The 23,945-nt window shown below is 39.6% G+C and overlaps 1 protein-coding gene across 2 annotated transcripts in view; it reads right to left on the bottom strand.

Moving 5' to 3' along the window:
• Positions 1-23,945, bottom strand: part of VPS41 (VPS41 subunit of HOPS complex) — a 184,301-nt gene that overhangs the window by 119,350 nt on the left and 41,006 nt on the right. For both annotated transcript variants that reach the window (XM_068550354.1, XM_068550355.1), the window contains exons 3-4: positions 19,874-19,981; positions 12,506-12,583 (exon numbers count right to left, since the gene is read on the bottom strand). In XM_068550354.1, the coding sequence (XP_068406455.1) occupies positions 12,506-12,583; positions 19,874-19,981 (186 nt within the window). The remainder of the gene's footprint in view (positions 1-12,505; positions 12,584-19,873; positions 19,982-23,945) is intronic.

Genomic DNA, 23,945 nt, shown 5'->3' with positions numbered 1-23,945 from the left:
ACAGATGTTAAAAAAACCTCTGAACAACTGAAAAAATCACAAATGACAAATTAAAAGATAAACCATAGACTAGAAGACTTGTGTTACTCTTCCAACAAGAAGATGTGTCTGGACTCTGCAAGCCCTCAAGGAAGAGAGCACCCAACTCCCTGGCCCTGGTACTGATCAGACTTTTAAATGTTTGCCCAACTGATGGGTGTGGAATCATATCTCACTGTTGGTTTACTTCACATTTCCCTGATTACTCTGTCACTACTAGAGAAAGTGAGCATCTTTTTATGTGGTTATTGGAGACGTTTGGTGTTCTCCATCTGAGAACTTCCTGTTCGTACTGTTTGCCCAATTTTTTCCTGGGTTGTCTGCGTTTTCCTTATTGATCTGTATGAGTTCATTCTATAAGTAATATTTTAACAAAAATATATTCATTGTGAAAACTTGCTACACTTTATGATTACAAACTTTTATAGAACTTAAAGAATCAAAACAGGTGAGCAAACAAAAACAATACAGCTCAGATTTCAAGTATTAATTTAAAATGGATGCTGTCCTAAAAGTAAAGCAGCATTTTATTTAATAGTAGAAAGATTTATTTGCAAGTATTAAATTTGACTTGCTGGTGACTTCTGATTTTGAGCCATCGCATGAGTCGCCCAGATCAATGTTGTTAGTTTTGCTTGTCAACAATGAACTTTTTAATTACAAATCAATTTAGACCTTTACATACGTACTGACAAAGTATAGGAATCAACAATTCTCAAAAGAGTACACAGCCTCATTAGTAACCAAAAAAATACACACTAGATCAATAAATTCCCATTTTTTAGAAATCTAAGTGGCAAAGATTTTTTGAATGATGACAGCATATGCAGGTGATGAGATAAACTGACGTATTCTCATCCAGTGCTGGTGGGAATATAATTTAGTATAACCTAAGCACAGTGGAATACAGGAATATGCAGCGAACCTTAAAAATGTGCATAGTGTCTGCCCTAGTGATTTCACCTCAAGGGATTTGTTCAAAGGAAATAATCAGTCACAAGATTCCCCAGCCCACCCAAGGATGTTCATCCCTGTATCACTCCCCAGTTTAGCATCGTTCATTAGGTGTACAGGGCACTGAAAAGTTGGGTCCTGGATGGCTCCAGGCAATTACAGACCTGCTTTTACCATGAAGAAACGTATTCTATACGATTAGAATGGGGTTCAGCCCCCTCCCCTAATTCCCACTTCCAACTCAGGCCTCACCAGAGTATCCTATCAAACAACAGACGGCAACTGCTTCAGGTAGAAGAATGCACCCCAACCAGGCCCATCAAAGTCCTTCCTGGCAGGTTTTTGCCAGAGTCACTGAAGGAGTCCTACCTTGTTTAAGAGGACTATAGTTCTAAGGCATTAGTCTTGGACCGCGGGCTGACCATGATGTCCATGAGACCAAAAAAAGTCTATCCCAGAAATGGGTACCCTAAGATGCCATCCAGACCCTGAAAAGCCACTTCAGCCCCACATAACTTACAACAAGAGCCAGTAAATCCCCCTGTTAGGTAAGCCCGGCTGAGATGGATTTCTGTCACTGCGCAACCAAAGTCCCCTAATACATTAACTTTTATACACTAAAGTAAAATGGAATCCAATGTTTAGACTACCTCACAGGGCATTTTGTTCTCTCCCTCTGAGATGAAACTCTTCTAGAAAATCTAACAAAATTCTGGTAGACTTTCTGCTAACAAGGCAGATGTACCCGAACGAGATATTCGGGCACAGAAGCTGCTCATTCCGTTATTTCAAACTAGCTAATTTTTCCTGCCTAAAATAGAGTACCCATGCCGTAGGGAAACCTAAAACAAATCCCCACTTATTCAGTTATTCCACTCTCGGTCACTGTATCATTTCTACAAAAGGTGGAGCTCCCCCCAAAAGGGATATACAATACAAAACATGTATTACTTATGCAAATACAGAACCAAAACAGAAAAAAGATATTGATAATATTGGGAAAATTCTTCCATTTCTCATGTAGGCTGAACTTTTGGTATTTTTTCCAGCCATATTTCATTGGTCAGAAACAAGGAAAACATTGTATAAGTAACGATGCACTACTCGAGGGTGCCACTGGAGCTCCAAAGAAGACACACAGATGGCTAACAGGCACATGAAAAGATGCTCGGCATCACTACATATTAGAGAAATGCAAATCAAAACAACAGTGAGGTATCACTTCATACCTATCAAAATGGCCATCATCAAAAAGTCTAAAAATAGCAAATGTTGACAAGGATGTGGAGAAAAGGGAACACTCATAAGCTGCTGGTGGGAATGTAATTTGGTGCAGCCACTATAGAAAACAGTATGGAGGTTCCTTAAAAAACTAAAAACAGAGCTACCATATGACCCAGAAATTCCACTCCTGAGTATAAATCCGGAAAAAACGAAAACACTAATTCGAAAAGATACATGCACCTTAATGCTCATGGCAGCACTACTTACAACAGACAAGACATGGAAACAACCCAAGTGCCCATCGACAGAAGACTGGATTAAGACGTGGTTGGTGTATACACACACACACAATGGAATATTACTCAGCCATAAAAAAGAATGAAATAATGCCATTTGCAGCAACACGGATGGACCTAGAGAGTAACATTATGCTTAGTGAAATAAGTCTGACAGAGAAAGACAAATGCTATATGATATCACTTATATGTGGAATCTAAAAAATAATACAAATGAATGTATATGCAAAACAGAAACAGACTCACAGATATAGAAAACAAACTTATGGTTACCAAAGAGCAAGCAGGGAAGGGACAAATTCGGGGTATGGGATTAACAGATACAAACTACTATTAAAATAGATAAGCAACAAGAATATGCCGTATAGCACAAGGAATTATACTCATTATCTTGTAATAACCTATAATGGAAGATAATCTGTGAAAATACTGAGTCACAGTATTCAGGTGCTGTACACCTGAAACTAACAATATTGTAAATCAAATATAACTTTAAAAAAAAGAAACAAGGAGAATGTTAAATGAAAAAACTTTAAATGAAGAATTTTTTTTCCTTTGACTCACAACCTAAAGAAAGACCAAAGAAGCCAGCAATTAGATAATCTAGATCCCACTCTGTACAGTGTCCTTTATAATATCAAGCACCTTAAAGAATACCCAACAGTTCGAGGTTACATAGACGCAAATAACATTTTGATACGTAAATATCACCACTGGGAACATGTTATTCTATTTTTTCTGTAGTTTGTCATTTTTGTTTTTTAAAAACAGCATTATTGAGATATAACTGACATACAATAAACCACACATATTTAAATCTGGCAAAGTTGTGACATATGTATGCACTCATGAAACCTTCGCCACAGTCGATATAATGAATGTATGTATCAGCCCTGAAAGTTCCTTCACACCACTTTATAATCCACCACATCATCCCTCTGCCCATCTCCAGGCAACCACTGACCTGCTTTCTGCCACTATAGATTTATTTGCATTTTCTAGAATTTTATATAAATGCAACCATATAATATGTAGCCGTTTGAGTCTGGCTTCTTTCACTTAACATGATAAATTTGAGATCCATCCATGTTGCAGTGTGTATCAAAAGTTCATTCGTTTCTATTGATGATTAGAATGCCGTCATATGGATATATCACATTTTGTTTATCCATTCACCTGTAGATGAGACATACAGACTGCTCCCACTTTGGGGCTATCATAAATAAAAATTAAGTGAACATTCACGTACAAGTCTTTGGATGAGCATATGCTTTCATTTCCTAAGGGTGAATGCCTGGATCAGATAGTAGGTGCATGTTTAATGTTTTATAAAACTGCTCAACTGTTTTCCAAAGAGGTTACACCATATTGCATTTCCACCAGTAGCATGAGTTCCAGTTTCTCTATACCGTCACCAACACCTGGTATGGTCAGTCTTTCAGTGTAATTTTAGCCACTCTAAGAGGTGTTTAATGGTATGTGTTATTCCATTTTACTTAGCTTTTGTTGGTTTAATTGATAGAAAGGGAGAAAATTCATATTAAAACTAAGTGCAAACAGCTAATAGCTGCCCGTGAAAGTAATGGATTTCTTCTTACTAGAGATATAAACTAAGGACTGAACAACCAAGTAGTAAGAATACTATAGAAGAATTTCATGTCTTGGATGGACAGATAAACAAAATATCCTTTAAGTTCCCATTTATCATAATACATCATGATTCTATCAAATGCAAAAAACTTGGTGATTATAGACAAGAAATAATTTCTAGAAAAGACTCATAAAACGAAACAATTCATGGGATTAACATATACACACTACTATGTATAAAACAGATAACCGGGCTTCCCTCATGGCGCAGTGGTTAAGAATCCACCTGCCAATGCAGGGGACATGGGTTCGAGCCCTGGTCCGGGAAGATCCACATGCCACAGAGCAACAAAGCCTGTCCGCCACAACTACTGAGCCTGCACTCTAGAGCCCGCATGCCACAACTACTGAAGCCCGTGCACCTAGAGCCTGTGCTCCGCAAAAAGAGAAGCCAGCACAATGAGAAGCCCGTGCACCGCAACGAAGAGTAGCCCCTGCTCACCGCAACTAGAGAAAGCCCATGCACAGCAACGAAGACCCAACGCAGCCAAAAAAAAAAAAAAAAAACAAACAGATAACCAACATGGTCCTACTGTATAGCACAGGGAACTATATTCAATGTCCTGTGATAAACCATAGTGGAAAAGAATAAGAAAATTAATGTATATATATGTATAACTGAATCACTTTGCTGTACACTTGAAACTAACACAACATTGTAAATCAACTATACTCCAATTAAAAAACAAAACAAAACAATTCAGATAGAAAACCAGAGCTTGTTTAAGGAACAAGTAATACACCCTGATTTTGAAACATGCTCTGTCAGGGTTTCCCGAGACTTTTTAGTCTTTGGAAGTCTATTACTAACAAAACAAAACTCAAGGTATAAATTATTTGTTATTAAACTGTATACACAGACACTTACACCCATATATAAAGCCCCTGCCTTCTGGTCCATGACACCTGATTTCCCATCACTGTTCTCGTTTCACTTGCTTCCCTGAACAGTCCAAACTGCAAAGTCAGTCCCCATGAAGACACTCAGGAAAACACTACTTTTCTTTTTCCTTCAGTCCTTCTGCCAAACCTGCTGCCTAAGTCTCTCTCATTGCACCTCCCCATCCATTCTTTCCTCTCCACTCCCTTATTCCTGAGCTACTGGAGGAAAAACAAAATGTATGTGTAGATGTAAAGTCTGTGATCAAAGTCCCCTGCCCTTTGTGATTCCCTATTTCACAGGAAGCATCCATCACCTGGCCCAAACCCACCCCAACAATCGAAAAATGCTCATTCATCCTTCAAGATGCACCTCAAATTGCACTTTCTCCCGCTTGCAAACTTCATCACTCCTCCTCCAAGTCTCCACACTGTTCACGATCTTTTCACTGTTCTGACTTTGCCATAAGCGCTTGATCCCCAAAGAAAGAAGCCCCAGCATGAGGCTCTCCTTTACCACAGAATAGAGTCCACGGGCTTTCTGACAATCAGGCTCCAGTCTACTACCCAGCTCAGAGTCAAGTTCCAAAAAGTTACAATTACTTCAACCCTGACTATGAAATGGGTGGAGCACCAGGGTAATTTGGTGAAGAAATATTTAAAATTTTAGCTATTTAAGAGGTATTTGCCCAAATGCAGTTACCACTTAAAGATCAGATATGACAACATTCTGTAAGCATGACACTTTATTTTCAATGAGAGAAGCATCCTTAAAGCTGAACCTGTTTCCTTACTCACCTCTGCACACAGATGCTACCAAAGTTATCAACCTACCGATAAACACTTAATCCACACACTGGAGACTATTTATGAAAAAAAAATGCAGAAAATGGGAAACAGTACTTTCCTTGGCATCATTTCTCAGAAGTTTGATTTCCGTTTAAGTAATTCTCACCTCACTGGACATACTTCTTATCACTCAAGATACTGAGTCCAAATATAGAAAACAGATTCTTTAAACACATAAGAAGCTGAGACCTGTCAGTCAGTCTTAAACAGATAGTACAGACACTGCCACATTTGAGCCAACAATGTACCACTTGGATAATATCAAAAGATACATGCCCTGTTTCCCAAGTAATGATGCCACACCTGGAATTGCACATATGGATGGGATGTGCTTCAGGTCGATAAACAAGTGCCCTGCGACCAATAGTAGAGCAGGGTTTCTTTGTTCATGGATAGATAGCTTACATTTTTAGATCTGCTCCAAGGGTTCTTTTAATGAATAGTCACCCCACACTATTCTGGCTACATTATGAATGAGCCCCAAAGAGTTGGGCTCTTCAGGGTTATAATGAATGCCTGGGATCTGTATATACTCTCGAAGAGATGGTCATGCCCACATGATTCCCCGTAATGTACACAGAGTTCTCCTGATGGAGGAAAGGAAGGTGTAAAACCCTGATTATCTGGAAGGTAGTCCAGATACATGGAACTTTACAGATTCAGAACTACTGGCTCAGCCAAGTTCCATCAATTTCTCGCTATTCATCAGCTTTTATGTTGAGCACTAAGGATGCAGAGAGAAATGAGAGAACCCGCCCTCAGGAAACACACATTCTCTGGATGGAATGACCTCGACACAGATGCAAATAACCTCGACAAAAGTACTGTATTTTCCAGAAGTGGAGGTGCCAGGGAGAAGGAGATGATTAAACCATGGGAAGGATAAAAGAGGTATTCGTGAATATTAAAGATGCAATCTGAGAAGCTTAAAGGAACCCTCAGTTTTCAGGATTACACTGGCCAAGAGAGAGAAGAGAGAGAAGATAAGCTTTTCTTTTGCTGAAACATAAAAATAAAGATGGGTGATCCTATAATCAACATTTATATATCAATACCAAGGAAAGAGAAAAGAGGAGCTGATTTATATTAGAGATAAATTCCTCTAAGACAAAGAGAGCACACAAAAGGCCAGGAATACAATCCAAAAGATGGCTGAGTCCCAAAGCCCAGAGACAGAAATGAAACCATGGTCACTCCCAGGCAGGATCCAGTCACAAAAACACCTTTTTCAACCTTAGGTGAGGGAAACATCTAGATATGTGAGGAAGGCCTGGAATGAACTGGAAGAGGCGAGTGAACAGCAAGCGGGCAGGGGATAGAGCACCAAAGCAGCTCAAGCTCAGTTTCCCTCCAGTTTCCTGACTCCGCACCTTTTTTATCTAGAATGATCTCCAAAGTCTCCTCAGCCTCTGCACTCTGTTGACTTTATGGATTCTCCATAGGAACTAGGAAAAGTCTGAGTATATCTTAAAAACTCGCCAAGTATCACTGAATAAAAGGCTTACTTTCCATAAGTAAGAGGTAAGGTTCTGATCTCAATACAAACATTTTTAATTATAAATCCAGTGGGGTGTGAGGGTTGAATAATACACAGGAGAGCAGAGATCTGACTCCCAGATGCCCTCCTGAGAGGTTAAGTAATGACAAAAAGAACCAGTCCCATGAGTATGTTTCAAGAAGATATTATCAGCTGATACGCTCACTGGGTACCAAACAGCCACAGAGACAAGAGAGAGGGAGAGAAAGAGGGGAGCGGTATACTAGGAGACATGGCCCCTGCCCTCCAAAACCTTGAATATGAACATGAAGCTGGAGTTGACACGATGACGGATTAACACTGCAAGTGAAAAAAGCAATAATTCAGGAGTTCAAAGGAGAGGTCACTTCAGTACAAGCACATCGCAGAAAGAACGGGACTTAACGGAAGAAGGGCATCCTTGGAATATGTGATTAAAAGGCTGGAACAAGCATGTCCAAGTCAATAACCAGAAGACGGTGAGTGGATCAGAATGACCGGAGAGGGAAGAAACTGAAACTACGATTGGAAACGTAGGCTTCGGCCATACGACAAGGGTCTTAGCCACAGATTAGGACTTGATCTGGGAAGTTGTGAGAAGCTGTCCAGGGTTCTCAGAGACACAGGGATTGAACTGTGAGCGGGGAAGATAAGCAGAAATAAAAAGAACTCTTATGAGGGTATTAAAATACCATAGCGTGAGCTAGTTTTCACAGAAATCTGGGTTTTTAATGCCACACGACCATAAGAAGTACCAAAGATCAGCAGTAAGGAAAAGAGTGTGTTAGTCTAATCCCAAATCAAAAACAGCAATAGAAATAGCAAAAGATGGGAATTCCCTGGCGGTCCAGTGGGAGCTAAGATCCTGCAAGCCATGTGGCACAGCCAAATTTAAAAAAAAATAGAAATAGCAAAAGACTTTACTATCTGGAGTTCAAGGAGAATCCTGAAACCACCTCTTCTTTAAGAGATTAATTTTTAAAATTTCATATTTATCTTAATATAAAATGCCTAATAAGCCCTGGTTCTATTTTGTTTTCCTATTCCTTTCTTTTTTGTAACTAGCCATTTTATAAGTATTTACCTAATGTCTTCTGCCATGGCATGACGACAGCCAAACCTTTTCATTTCCTATTTCTAGCAAAGAAAGAAAACACATAAAGGTAAAGAGCAGAAATTTATTTGGTCAGTGGACTTCTTTGCTCTCCCTCTAGCACACTTAATAGAATAAAGATTTAAAACATATGGAATAATGCTCCAAAATAATTTGCTCATTGCTTCAAAGTACAATAAGTACTCTTAATTAGTAAGCCATAAATTAATATGCTTAAGGAAAGTGGAGGCTATTAAAGAGAAACTAACTACTATGATTAATGACATCATATGGGCATAGATGCCATGTGGGAATTTAAAAGGAATTTGAGATCCTCTAAGGATTTTGAAGTCATATGTTACATACTGTGTAAGCAATTGAGACACCCATTATTCAGGAGAATATGGCTTGATCTATATTCAAGAAGGCAATTTTCTTAGCAACTTGAGCGCCTTTACCTGAGAAGCTAGACCTATTTTAATTTTATTCTGTGATTTCAGTAAAATTGAACTCTATCAATTAAATCTGAATTAACATAAAGTTACACCTAGGGAAAAAATTTTTTAAAAAACACACATGTGTGGCTAAAGCTTGTTAATTAACATATATTCTGAATATCCTTTCAGATGGACTGAAATCTGAATATCAACATGCAAAATAAATCATCACCCTAGTGGTTTTTGCTTTTGATCCACAAAAGAACAGTCATGGATGGTTGGGGTAGCACAGAATCCTCTCTATCAAACTTTTTATGTAATTATAGAAGAATATACAGCTGCAAGAATAATCTTAGTGGCATGATTCATTTATATCAGGATCTCTGAACAAGATACCAACCTAGGAAATGTTCTGGGATTTAGAAGTAGAGTAAAGGGTTGCTTCGATAATTTGAACATTGCTCGAGGTCAAAGAGACATACACATGTATAGGTATTTCTGTACGTGCGTGTGCACGTTATTGAGGTATAACTCATATAGAATAAAGTGCACAAATCTCAAATGTGCGGCTCAGTGATTTTTACATATGTATATTCCTGGGAAACCACCAAGATAGGGACTATTATCAACACTTCAGAAGATTCTTCCTGTGCTCTCTCCCAGGTCAAATCATTATCTGATGTCTATCATCATAGTATGATTCTGCCTTCTCTTAACCATCATATAAAAGGAATCATACAACATGTACATATTTGTGTCTGGCTTCTTTGGCTGAACATTAAGACAGTGAAATTCATCCATGTTTGTTGCATGTAGCAATAGTTTGTTCTTTTTAGTTGCTAAGAATATACCATCATTTGCTTATCCATTCTACTACTGATGAACATTTGGGTTGTTTCTAGTTTGGAGTTATTATAAATCAAGCTACTATTAACACTCTTCTACACATATATATTTTGTGGACATATGCACTGTATTCCGTTTTCTTGATATATACCTTGAACTGCTGGGTCATTAGGAAGGCATATGCTTAGCTTTTGTAGAGTGTGCTAAACAGTATTTCTCCTGAAATATTCATGGAAAAACAAATCACTTTCTTCAACATGCAGAATGATTTGTTTAGTTATTTCTTCTTTTGTATCATATACATTTAAAGTTATACAGCCTTTAATGTAATGATTCCATTCCAACACAAATAGCAGAATCATCTGAGAAACCTTTTAAAAATAAAGATTCCTCTATGCCTCCACGCTCTGCCAAACAAAACCCTATTGATAGGTGAGAATTTTCAACTACTGCTTCGTGACTTTACTACTGCATTCAAAACCTATAAATGCAATGAATGGGTTGAGGAGACATTTCTTGAGAAAATTTTTTTAAAATGTTATGCAAGTATAAGGTATTATTATTTTATCTAATTTTAATTCATTTAAATTAGTTTCACCTAGAAGTTAAAAACTAAAGTCAGAGGTGTTAATTCACTAGTTGTTTTTTTTTTTTTTAAATACTTGTTTCACTCTCGCTGCATTTCTAATGAAGAAAACAGTTCTTGATGGAATATGGCAATCATTGCATCCAAAGAAAATCTGCAGATTCAAGCCATAAGTGTTTTTAGAATTGAAAAACTCCTGTTTTAAGAGCACTGATACGGAGCCCCCAAAAGCAGCCATGTCATAGGAAACAGGAAAATAAAAAAATAAAGGAAAAAACTCATCTGAGATGAGAAGCTGAAGATTCAGGCTCCTTTCAAAAGATAATGACATTCTGAAATTTGTCACCTGGAAGTCATATACCTCATAAGGTAATGGTCATGAAGACCCAAGGCCTCATGAAAAACTTCTCCACAGCAGACTATTAAATTCTTGTGTGAGGTAAACAAACAAACAGAGCACCAAATCATCTTCCTCTCCTGCCCAAAAATAAGTGCAAAGCTATAAAGAACTTAATTTTCAAAGATGTCATAAAGGCAGGACTGAAAAGAAAGAACCAGGAATTACCCGGAAAAGGACTCAGGATATACCTGACATAAAACTGACATCAGAAAAGATAAAGCTGAAGGCTTATACTGAAAAGACACAAGGACCACATGAATGAATGGGTAAAGAAAGACACGAATAAGCACCTACAGTATTTCTCCTGGTTTCTCTTTTGGCCATGGAACCAGCAGTGTTTGTCCTGTGAACCTCAGCAATCAAGTAATTTCTATACAATATTAAAAAGACTTACTGAGAAGCAGAGTTTAACAGAATCATTAAACTGGAGCTGTAAATTTAAGAGACCATCCAGGTAAGCTCTTTTTTCAAGGTGAGGAGATATGGGTGACACCATAAAAAAGAGCTCTGCCTAGCACCAGCTCACATTTTAATGCATGGCAATGGGAAGACCAAATGCTTATTAAATCATCAAAATGGGTGGCCAGTGTCCAGGAGGGAGAAGACAGAGGGTCAAAAGTATCCTCTTGTCTGAAAGGGATGCCGAAGCCAAACAAGAACCCCCCATTTGTCTGATGGATCAGTGGTTAGAGCACACAATTCCCTTCCAGGACTATTCCAAAGATTCCAAGGATACTGTCATCATCTGTGGTTCCGTTTCTTTTAAGCAAAACAAAGCAACCTGCTACCTTTAATATATAATGTATCAGCTTTAGAAACTGTGGTGTCCTTTGTAAACTATACCAATACCTTATGATAGATCTTTCAACTAGTGCTGACACTTTCTTCAGAAAAAGGAATATGTTCTCCAAAATGACCACCTTTTTCATCCCAAAGGTTCACATTCACACAACCATGGACACTTGATACTTTCTAGGCCCATCTTACACACCAAAATCAAGCTTCAGATTCAACATTTCCTTCATCCTTGGTGACTCCAAATCACAATTAAAGAAATAAAAAGCCTGGCTCTTCTCTTTTAGTCAATATAATCCCCTAAGAGTCCAACTCGCAGAACATTCACATAAAATATTAGCTTTATATATTTAGAAGAGATAAACTGAAACAGCAAGGTGATCAATCAATTTTCAATTACATTTGGCATCTGGAGAAGATTATGGGGCATGTACTTACAATCGACATTAGTCATCAAATGAGGGGGTTCACACTTTAAGGATTCCACAAACCCCCAGAGTATGTAAATTAGCACCATTAATCACCAATAAAAGCAATCTTTTTTCTTTGATTAACAATTCATCTAGACATTCTACACTGTTACAGTTTAAAACAAACACACATAGGAGTATTTTAAATGCTTCATTTAAAGCCAAATGGATGACTATAATTAACTAAAGAACTGCAATTAAACAGATTCATAAAAATAAATTTTTAAAAGGACTTTATATAGCAGATACCCAGTGAAAATACATTATGTATAAATATAGACCTCTTTCTTTGTAAGTTCACCTTTAAAACTTTTTAGCACAGGTTACAAAGTTCAGAGTTGAACTCTTAGCACTCCGATTTCATCGATAAAGATCCTTTTTTATGCTCTAAAAACAAATGGCTAAAACATTTCAAAGCACAGATTTCAGCATGAAATTTAGCTCGCACATTATTTTATACTGGATACTTACTATATCAAACTTCTGAGTGCTGTTCCCCTGGACATCCAGTAAATAAACCTTGCCATAATGTGTGCCCAGTGCCAAGAACTGTAAGAAGAACAGAGGGGTACAGGGGTCAGTTTCTTAATGGACCATTCATACACAATTAGTAATAAAACCATCTGCAAAGTCAAGACACTTAATGTGTAAGTGATCTGCGATGCCTCGGAAGACGCACATTCCTTTGAGAAGGCTTGTTTCCAGCTTGGAGGAAATCACAGAACAGGGCCTTCTTTATTGGGATCATGCAAGCTAGCTGTCAGAATGACTCATGAGGACCCTCATCTACTGACAACTAATGGTGTGCATGCGGCCTGTACACAATGCCCTGATGGACTGAGGCAGCAAATTAAAATGCAGCTGTGAAAGTACGACCAACCCACGGTTGAACTCAGCATCTGAAGGGAATGATTTAGAAACTCCCCTTAATTTATGGCAACTGCGTAAATCTGTGTATCATTTAAGTTCAACATACACATACACACACACACACACACACACACACACAAACAACAAAGTAATCTTTTTTAGGAAGGAAAATCCATGCCACGCTGAGATGCAAAAACTCAGATGTACTTATACTGTCATCGTGAGAATGCCTCTCTAAAAGTAAACGTGTGATATTAAGTGTCAATGTTTATTTTTGAATGCAAAAAAGAAAAAAGTCCTTTTCTGTCACACAAATAACTGTTGAGCTTTGTATTCATTTTATGACATAAAACTAGTTCATAACTCCCACTGTTTCTTTAATTCTTTGAACTAACCCTAAAGAAATGAGAAGAAACTTTAGGACTACCTGAAATAGGACATGAGATTTCTCTTCCCTTTTATTTCTCTAAGCAGTACTCAAAGAATTCCAAATTCTCTGTATTTCGTTGCATGTCAACATGCTTCATCGTAACCTAGAACGAAATGCTCAAATTTATAGGCACTACTAAGCTTTTCAGTCAAGCAGAACAATCTTGAAAAAAATTAACCTTACAGAAAGTCAAGATTTAAAAGGATTTCTCAGAATGGAATTGCTGAAAATGAAATTTCAGATCAGGCGCTTAAAATATAAAACTACATTAAAGAGGCGTCACAAAAAGGAAAAGAAGGGGGTTCATTAGAAATTCAGTCCCTGCAATGCCTTTCACTCCTGCAAGGTTGCCTTTTTTTCAGGAAGAAAAAAAAGTCCCCCGGGTAAAAAAATCAATACTGGTTAATAAAACATCAGGTGTGCAGACATAACTAGGTATGACGATTCCGCTGCACAGGGCTGCCTGAATGACAAGGTGCCAGGCCGATTACTCATCCAGGGCAGACAACAAGGCTGCTGAAAAGAGGATGTCGGGGCCCTGGAAAGGGCAGGGGAAGAGTTAATTCTGGGGGCGGAAATGAGCCTGAATTTTTAAACCAAACAGGGCTGTTTCCTCCAAAGCAAAAGAACATTCTAATCAGAAATAGAGGAGTCAGAGGGGTGTAATTTCTTCTCCACAGTGACACTCTGACAATATCTGAATAGAAAAATACCACATAATACTAGCTACAAACAATACTCCATTCTGAGGCCACCTATGGTAAAAGAATGAATGGGTTTTAAAAGCTCACTACATCCAAGTACTTGACAGTATTGACTGTCCTCATAAACACTGTATTTATTCTGTTAGAAAACTAAGCGGGGGGACTTTCCCGGCGGTCCAGTGGTTAAGGCTCTGTGCTTCCAATGAAGGGGGCACGGGTTCGATCCCCGGTCGGGGAACTAAGATCCCACATGCTGCATGGCGCAGCCAAAAGTCAAAAAAAAAAAGAAAGAAAGAAAGAAAGAAAACCAAGAAGGCCAATGCTTTAATACTGGGTCATTCTCTGATATCTCTGTGAAGGCCATTCTTGAACTTCCAATTATATTTTATCAAAGTTTTAAAGGTTCTATACAGAGTACTTTACCCCAAATATTAATTCCTTCCCTTCTTCTTTTCAAAATTACTAGTTTAATTCATTTAATACTTAAGACAGAAAGGAAACATAAAATAATTATTTTGATTGTATGATTTCAACCTAAAACTATAATTACTTTAGACCATCTTGGAAAAAAAAAAGCAGTGGTTTTTATGACAACCTACCTTTTGTTTAGGAAAACATTTCATCATTTGGATTAGATAATTATTAGATTATTGTTGCTCCCTTTTAGAAATAACTTTATGTGCTCTTAAAACAATCAAGTTTGATAAGGCAATCGTATAGTTCTTAAAAATTTAACTACCAAAACTATTAATGAGTCATACTTTCATTTGCTAATGCTTTCGACTACTTAAAATACAAGAAAAAAATGCAGAATTGGCCACAAATCATGAACATAAATATAAATCCTTTAAATATGACCCTACTTTCAGACATGAAAAGCCTTGTGCTTTTGTAACTATTGATTTTTTTTTTTCTTTTAACCTGAGAGCACCTAAAATCCAGCATGGGCAAAGAATAAATATAATTTAATTAGCCCCTTTCCTGTTTAAATACAGAAACTTGACTCATTTGATAAACTATCATTTGGGCATTGAATCCTTCTGAACCATCCACTAGCATAATTGCTTTTCCTTTGAACAACTGGACTTTTTGTAAGTAAACAGGTAGAAAAAGCAATAAGCAGTCTTTTGGACACCACGAAAGAAACAAGAAGTAGTACATTTCAAATGTGGTCAGCTGTATAGTAATATCTATGTTTCACCTAGCACTTTACAGCATTCAAAGCATTAGAGCAGGGACTGCCTTCAATTACACATAAGGAAATAAGTTCTGGGAGTTGATGTGACTTCCCCGGAGACAGTCAATGAGTGGCAGAGCTAGGGCCAGAATTAATAGCTAAAATACTCTCAACTGGATCAGAAGCCTGGTAAATAGAAACATGAGCCTCAGATCAAGAGTGCATGTTCTCAAACTTAGTCTGACTACAGTTCCCACCGTCAGGCTCCTTGGCCAAGTTGGATTAAGTATGGTGTTAATAAAGTTTGACCTCTGGGGAGGCAAACTTTGTTCTCCTTTTCATCAATTTGGTGGTTTATTCAACACACACACACACACACACACACACACAAAGCACCTATGATATGCTTAGACAATAAGCACGTATGACTTAAAAGGATGACGGTAAAATGATGGAGACAGAAATAAAAAACTGATTAAGATTAAATGTTTAGAGTATGCTTTAAAAGTAAGTACAATTGACTCGTGAACAACACAGGTTTGAACTGGGAGGGTCCACTTAGACAGATTTTTTTCAATAGTAGTTGGTCTTTGAACAATCTGGGGGGCGGTTAGGGGCACCCACCCTTCCTGCAGTTGCAAATGTGCATATAACTTTAGTTGGCCCTCTAGATCCACGGTTCCTCCAGATCAGTGGTTTTACAGCCACAGATTCAACCAACCAGGGACCGTGTAGTATTTACTACTGAAAAAAATCCGTGTATAAGTGGACCCTGTGCAGTTCCAATCCGTGTTGTTCAAGGGTCAACTTTGAAGGAGGAGTGTTAGACAGTAGACACTGAGGCAGATGGGGCAGGCTTGTGGTAAAGACCATTTTAGGCAGCGTGGATACAACTTGCACAAAGGCATGTAGTCACATAAAAAGCAGGACAAAGGCAAAAAATTACAAGTAGTTTTATATGGTGGAAGCATCCAGGGCAGGAGACAGGCAATGAGATTGGCAAGGTTGGTTAACAGGAGACTTCTGAATTTTTTTTTTTTTTTTTTAACTTTTCAGACTTCATCTTGCGTGTAATGAGAGCCATTGAAGGGTTTTATTTATTTATTTATTTATTTATTTATTTATTTATTTATTTATTTAATTTTGGCTGCATTGGGTCTCTGTTGCTGCGCGCGGGCTTTCTCTAGTTGCAGTGAGCGGGGGCTACTCTTCAGTGCAGCGCGCAGGCTTCTCATCGCAGTGGCTTCTCTTGTTGCAGAGCGCGGGCTCTAGGCACGCGGGCTTCAGTAGCTGTGGCTCACGGGCTTAGTTGCTCCGCAGCATGTGGGATCTTCCCGAACTAGGGCTCGAACCTGTGTCCCCTGCACTGGCAGGCAGAATCTTAACCACTGCACCACGAGGGAAGCCCCCGAGGTTTCTGAATATTTATGGAGAGACGAAAGGTAACAAAGTGAGTGTGTGTTTAGGGGGGAGGGGGGAGTGTGTCCAAATCATGAAGACACCAGGAAGCCAATACAGAATTCTAGGAAGGGGGAGTACATGATCAGATCTGAATTCCTGGAAGATTATTTCAGTAGAAAGAAGTGTTATAAATGGACTAGGATGAAATCAAATCTGAAAGAAAATAGATTGGTTCACGGTGTGTTCATTAGTTCCAGGGAGAAATGATGAATGCCTGTACTAAAAGATCTTTGACTCAGGATGGGAGTGGATTCAAGCAGGTGACACGCGGGTAGAATCCAGGCAGAAGAGATGTTGTGAGTAAGAACAGTCAGGAGTTGCTGCCAGAGCATCGCACTTGTGGCAGAAAGTGGTCAGATATGGGGCCAATCACACAAGGAGGCAAGATCTCAGAGGACCTTAAACACCACATGAAGGAGCTCAGACTTTTATTTAGTAGATGATGAAAATCAGATCTGGGTAGAAAAATGAGAAGCACACGAGTACAGGCAGGAGAAGATGAGGGCCTTGGCTAGGGCAGGGGTGGTGAGAGAACCACCAGGACTTAGGGAATGACTGGGCGGAAGGGGAGAAGGAGTCAGCTTTGGCTTAGGTGATGCCACCAAATGGGGCAGAGAATCCAAAAAACACAGAGGCAAGGGAAGGAAGGGAAAAGAAGATGAGCTCATTATAGACATGGTGAGTCTCAGGTATAAACAGAACCAAAGGTAGAGCTGTGCAGGAGGCACCTGGATAAATAAGCACGCTATTCTTGGAAGGGTCAGGGTGGAGGTGGCCACAGAAATCATGAAATTTAAATATCAAGAAGAGTACACATTTGGGCTTCCCTGGTGGCGCAGTGGTTAAGAATCCGCCTGCCAGTGCAGGGGACACGAGTTCGAGCCCTGGTCCAGGAAGATCCCACATGCCGCGGAGCAACTAAGCCCGTGCGCCACAACTACTGAGCCTGCGCTCTAGAGCCCGCGAGCCACAACTACTGAAGCGCGCGTGCCTAGAGCCCGTGCTCGGCAACAAGAAACGCCACTGCAATGAGAAGCCCGCACACCGGAACAAAGAGTAGCCCCTGCTCACCCCAACTAGAGAAGGCCCGCGTGCAGCAACGAAGACCCAATGCAGCCAAATAAATAAATTTTTTTTAAAAAAAGTACACATTTAATAGACATGTGGCCAATGGACCAAATCTTGGGAAAACCAATATGTAAGGGAAAAGTAGAGGTGAAAGAAACGGAAAGAAAACCAGAAGGGAATAACAGAAGTGATCAAGAAAGTGATAAGAAAACGGTGTCATGATAAGGAAGTTTTAAGAAAGGTGAGATCCACAGTGTCAAAAGCATCGAAATGTCCACAAATTGGCGAATGGACAAAGTGTGTTCTGTCCATACACTGGGATAATATTCCCAATAAGGAGGAATGAAGTGTTGATATGTGCTCCGTCACAAGTGAACCTCAAAAACATGATAGTAAGTGTAAGAAACCAGACACAAGAGACCAATGTATGATTCCATGTATATGAAACATCCAAAATAGGCTCATTCATAGAATCAGAAAGTAGATCAGTAGTCACGTGGGGCTAGAATTATGTCTGTTCCATGACATAGCCTGATCGCTAGGAGAGAAGGGAGGAAATGAGAGGGGGTGAAGTAAAGAAGTGGACAAAAAGGTCCTTGAGCAGGAGGAAGAACAGCTCCTGTGGGGAAGGATGGGCGTGGATTCAGATGAGCTGGGAAAGGGGTCAGGAATTGAGGCTGATCATGCTTGGTAGTTTCCATTTTCTTAATTAAATAGAAATGACATCATCCTCAGAGTGAAGGGATTGTGGCTGAAGAGGCGGATTGGGGACCGAAGGAGCTGATGAAGGACAAATGAATATCAGCCCTTTCAGTGACATGTGCACCTCGGCACGCAACGTGTACCAGCACATGGCGGGCGGCTTTGGTCATCTGAGCACTGACTCGGAGCTGAGATTGTAGCTGGGGGGAACATGAGGGTCAGGGCCATTAGAGAATTGAATCTGCTGGTAAAGTTAACTTAGGATAGTTGACCACTTGACAGAAAGAAAGAGAAAGAATGGATTAGAGATCAGGGCTCCATAAAGTCACAAAACAGGGTTAGTGGGAAGCTGAACACAATAGCTTCAAGGAAAAAAGGACAAGAGAGCGTTGCCCAAAAGATCCTCAAGTCCCAGGGACGGACACCCTCCAGAGTGTGGCCTTAAGGGTAGAGAGATGAAACAGGGCCCAAGGAGGGGGTTTCTGGAAAAACAAAACAGACAGCACGTATCCTACTGGCATGCTGAGCAAGTGCAGGAATCTGTTTACAATGGAATGAAATCGGTAGTAAAGGGGAACTGGGTGGAGGTAAGGAGGAGGATGAGACAATACTGCTGGTAACAAAGGGATAAAGCCAGGAGATGGATCAGAGCTGGGGGTCTGCCTTTTGTGGAGGTACCAAGGCTCACTCACAGGGCTGATAGGGAAGACAGAGCAATAGGTGAAACTCCCTGGCCTCTGATATTCCAATTATGACCCAGATTGTTTTGGTCTAAGAATGGGCTAAGGATCCATAGTACTTAGTACTATGGGTCCTTAGCCCGGATCCATAGTACTAAGTACTTAGCCTGGATTCAGTACTTAGCCTGGATTCAGAAAGTACTTAGCCTGGATTTAGAAAGTTGGTGGGGGGGGGGCTTTGCTATAGCGAAGACCCAGATGTGGAATCTATTCATTCATTCATAAAATAGATAAGTAATCATCTGGGGCCTTGCTGCTGATTCCTAAGGCCTCCAATGGAATCTCTTCTACTTTCACAAAAGCAATGAGCTCCACAATACTTCTCATCTTAACACTTTCCTACTCTACTACTTAAGAGCTGAGGAATTAAGCGCGAGGGTTTCCGAGAACCACTTGCTACAAACCTTTCACATCCATCATCGTCTGAATCCTACTTAATATACCCTTGCAGTGGGTAGTGTGTGTGTGTACAAATACATTTATATAATATCTATGGTTGTTGTTTTGGTTTTTTGTTGGCAAGAAAGAAGAGAGGGAGAATGGAAAGCAGACACGATTACTGTAAAAAAAAACAAAAAAAAAAAAACAAAAAAAAAAACCACCATGCAAAGCACCCAGACTCCAAAGTATCAACAAACTTACCACAGAAACGACTCACAGCAGAATCCTCTACATGGGCCACCTTACCTTGTCATGGACTGTCATGCAGCTAGCGGCATCCTTCTGAAGGATTTCAGTTACCCCATTGGAGAGCCTTTCATACTTCAGTTTGGGCTCCTCTTCACTCTCTTCTTCCTGCACAGAGAGCAGAGAAAATGACAGCCCTCAAGGACTTATTTGAAAGAGTCAAAGACTCAAAACACACATTGTAAGGGGGAACCAGAGATGGTTCCCTCAATGACTGTCAGCAACCTAACTACAGCTAAAGGTTAAGATCCTCATGTTTCATTTTTCCAACTGGTCTATCAACTGCTACAACTTCAATGGCAGAATAAATTCAAAAGCTGGAAAGAGGACTATATATACTCACTGTTGACAATAGTCAACTTTGGCATATTAAATACAATACTGTCTGTCCGACTATGCAGACCAAAGTCAATAAATAGCGTATGGGCAAAATACTTGTCAGTGTGCCCTCATGGACATAAAACACAGCAGTGAGATAGGAAGATAATAAACCTCTAAAAGACATGAATTTTGCATTTCAAGATTACAAGTATTTTTTTCAGATTTGAGAATATCTCTGTTAATTAGAAAAATATAATTATAAAAATTAAATCAAAGTGAAAGAAAATTAGAAATTTTATATAAAACAAAGTATATATTACTCTTCAGAAAAAATATTTTAATATTTATTTTAAATAACTGGTAAACCATGAACAGTCATTATTTATTTAGTTTATGTTAGAATATTCACTGTTGACTTTCATTGTTATGTTAGAATATTCACTGTTGACTCAATCATTTTATATGTATTCAATATTATCACTAACTTTATATGTTCAATTTCACTGTTGATACAGCATCATAAGACATCCTTAGTCCTCAGAGTTACAAAATAAAGTTAGGAATCTATATTGACTATAATGGCCATGAATTAATAAATCAAGGATAGTTATAAAAATTATTACAATGATTCAGAAAAATATTCCATTTTACTTCATCAGTATGTAATGAGAAACAAGAAAATAAGCATATACCAACACCTATGATTGGATAAAGTTGGCCAAATGAGAAGTTCACAAAAATAATCTAATCACTGGCATTTCCTTCAAAAATAATTGTGTAGTCCTCACCTTCCAGCTAACATTTGGGTAGTTTGAGGCACATCAATGTTCTCACCCAGAATAACTAGGAAGGCTTAATGAACTATAGAGCAAGCAACATCACTCTAAGGCATCAATTAAAGGGCTGCTGAGGCAACCTGAACTAGAAGAGTCAGGATTCCAAGATGGTGGACAAACCATGGAGAGATGAGCTGGCATTCTACAGCCATTCTTTATGGAGGCATTTATCAACAAGAGGCTGAGAATCCCTTCCTGGAAAGATGGCCACTCCTGGGAGGATGGAAAACAGCAAGCCTTCTGGTACTTGTGGGGACTGGAGACCTGATGGGCTAAGACCCCAGTGGAAGACAGAGGCAAATAAGTGAGTTTGTTACACAGCCACTTTTCCTCAAAGGACAACTGCGAATTTCCAAAGCTACATAAGGTATGAGACAAAAAAGCGAAACAGAAAGCCTCAAAAATGCAAACTCGCTGCCTTGATGTGTTGGGAAGAGAAGAATTAGAGTTCAGGAGCCATTGGGAAATGAGATCCTGGTGAATACCACAGGCTCTCATTTGGGACTCCTGGTCCCCAGGGGATAAGCACAATAGCTTCCCCAAATTTCTGTCTAGCTTCGACTCAGTTCAATCCCTGACTGGAGTAAGGTACATAATCCTCAACCCATCTGTCCAGTAAAGGAAAGGTTGACTCCTTGGAAAAAGAATACTATGGGGACTTCTACAATTCTTCACTTACAATACCGAGAATTCAATAAAAAATTACCACATGCACCACAAGACTGGACCAAATAATTACTGAAAATCAAGGAGAAAAAAATATTGTAAAAACAGACCCATGGGTGACCTACTAACTGGAGTTAGCAGAAAAGGACTTTAATATAACTATAGCTAGTATGTTCTGGAAGGAAGGAAGGGAGCGAGGGAGGGAGGAAAAGATGAATAAGACAGATGAAAAGGGAGATTTTCAACAGAGAACTGTAATCTGTAAAAAAGAATCAAATGAAAATTTTAGAACTGAAATTAAGAACGCAATAGAGGAGAGGAACCAAGATGGCGGAGTAGAAGGACGTGCTCTCACTCCCTCTTGCGAGAACATCAGAATCACAACTAGCTGCTGGACAATCATCAACAGGAAGACACTGGAACACACCAAAAAAGATATCCCACATCCAAAGACAAAGGAGAAGCCACAATGAGACGGTAGGAGGGGTGCAATCAGAGTAAAATCAAATCCCATAACTGGTGGGTGGGTGACTCACAGACTGGCGAACACTTACACCACAGAAGTCCACCCACTGGAGTGAAGGTTCTGAGCCCCACGTCAGGATTCCCAACCTGGGGGTCCGGAAACGGGAGGAGGAATTCATAGAGAACCAGATTTTGAAGGCTAGTGGGAATTGACTGCAGGACTTCAACAGGACTGGGGGAAACAGAAACCCCACTCCTGGAGGGCGCACACAAAATAGTGTGCACATCAGGACCCAGGGGAAGGAGCAGTGACCCCGGGGGACACTGAACCAGACCTACCTGCTAGTGGTGGAAGGTCTCCTGCAAAGGCAGGGGGTGGCTCTGTTTCACTGTCGGGACAAGGACACTGGCAAGAGAAGTTCTGGGAAGTACTCCTTGGTGTGAGCCCTCCCAGAGTCTGTTATTAGCCCCACCAAAGAGCCCAGGTAGGTTCCAGCGTTGGGTTGCCTCAGGCAAAACAACCAACAGGGAGGGAACCCAGCCCCACCCATCAACAGTCAAGTGGATTAAAGTTTTACTGAGCTCTGACCACCACAGCAACAGTCAGCTCTACCCACCACCAGAGCCTCCCATCAAGCCTCTTAGATAGCCTCAACCACCAGAGGGCAGACAGCAGAAGCAAGAAAAACTATAATCCTGCAGCCTGTGGAACAAAAAACCATATTCACAAAAGGACTGACAAGATGAAAAGGCAGAGGGCTATATATCAGATGAAGGAACAAGATAAAACCCCAGAAAAACAACTAAATGAAGTGGAGATAGGCAACCTTCCACAAAAAGAATTCAGAATAATGATGGTGAAGATGATACAGGACCTCGGAATAAGAATGGAGGCAAAGATCGAGAAAATGCAAGAAATGTTTAACAAAGACCTAGAAGAATTAAAGAACAAACAAACAGAGATGAACAATACAATAACTGAAATGAAAACTACACTAGAAGGAATCAATAGCAGAATAACTGAGGCAGAAGAACGGATAAGCGACCTGGAAGACAGAATGGTGGAATTCACTGCTACGGAACAGACTAAAGAAAAAAGAACGAAAAGAAATGAAGACAGCCTAAGACACCTCTGGGACAACATTGAACGCAACAACATTCGCATTATAGGGGTCCCGGAAGGAGAAGAGAGAAAGAAAGGACCAGAGAAAATATTTGAAGAGATCATAGTCGAAAACTTCCCTAACATGGGAAAGGAAATAACCACCCAAGTCCAGGAAGCGCAGAGAGTCCCATACAGGATAAATCCAAGGAGAAACACGCCGAGACACATAGTAATCAAATTGGCAAAAATTAAAGACAAAGAAAAATTATTGAAAGCAGCAAGGGAAAAATGACAAATAACATACAAGGGCACTCCCATAAGGTTAACAGCTGATTTCTCAGCAGAAACTCTACAAGCCAGATGGGAGTGGCATGATATACTTAAAGTGATGAAAGGGAAGAACGTACAACCAAGATTACTCTACCCGGCAAGGATCTCATTCAGATTTGATGGAGAAATCAAAAGCTTTACAGACAAGCAAAAGCTAAGAGAATTCAGCGCCACCAAACCAGCTCTACAACAAATGCTAAAGGAACTTCTCTAAGTGGGAAAGACAAGACAAGAAAAGGACCTACAAAAACAAACCCAAAACAATTAAGAAAATGGTCATAGGAACATACATATCGATAATTACCTTAAACGTGAATAGATTAAATGCTCCAACCAAAAGACACAGGCT

Source organism: Eschrichtius robustus, chromosome 8 (assembly GCF_028021215.1).
Source record: "Eschrichtius robustus isolate mEscRob2 chromosome 8, mEscRob2.pri, whole genome shotgun sequence".
Lineage (NCBI taxonomy): Eukaryota > Metazoa > Chordata > Mammalia > Artiodactyla > Eschrichtiidae > Eschrichtius > Eschrichtius robustus.
This window is presented reverse-complemented; position numbering and strand designations above follow the sequence as displayed.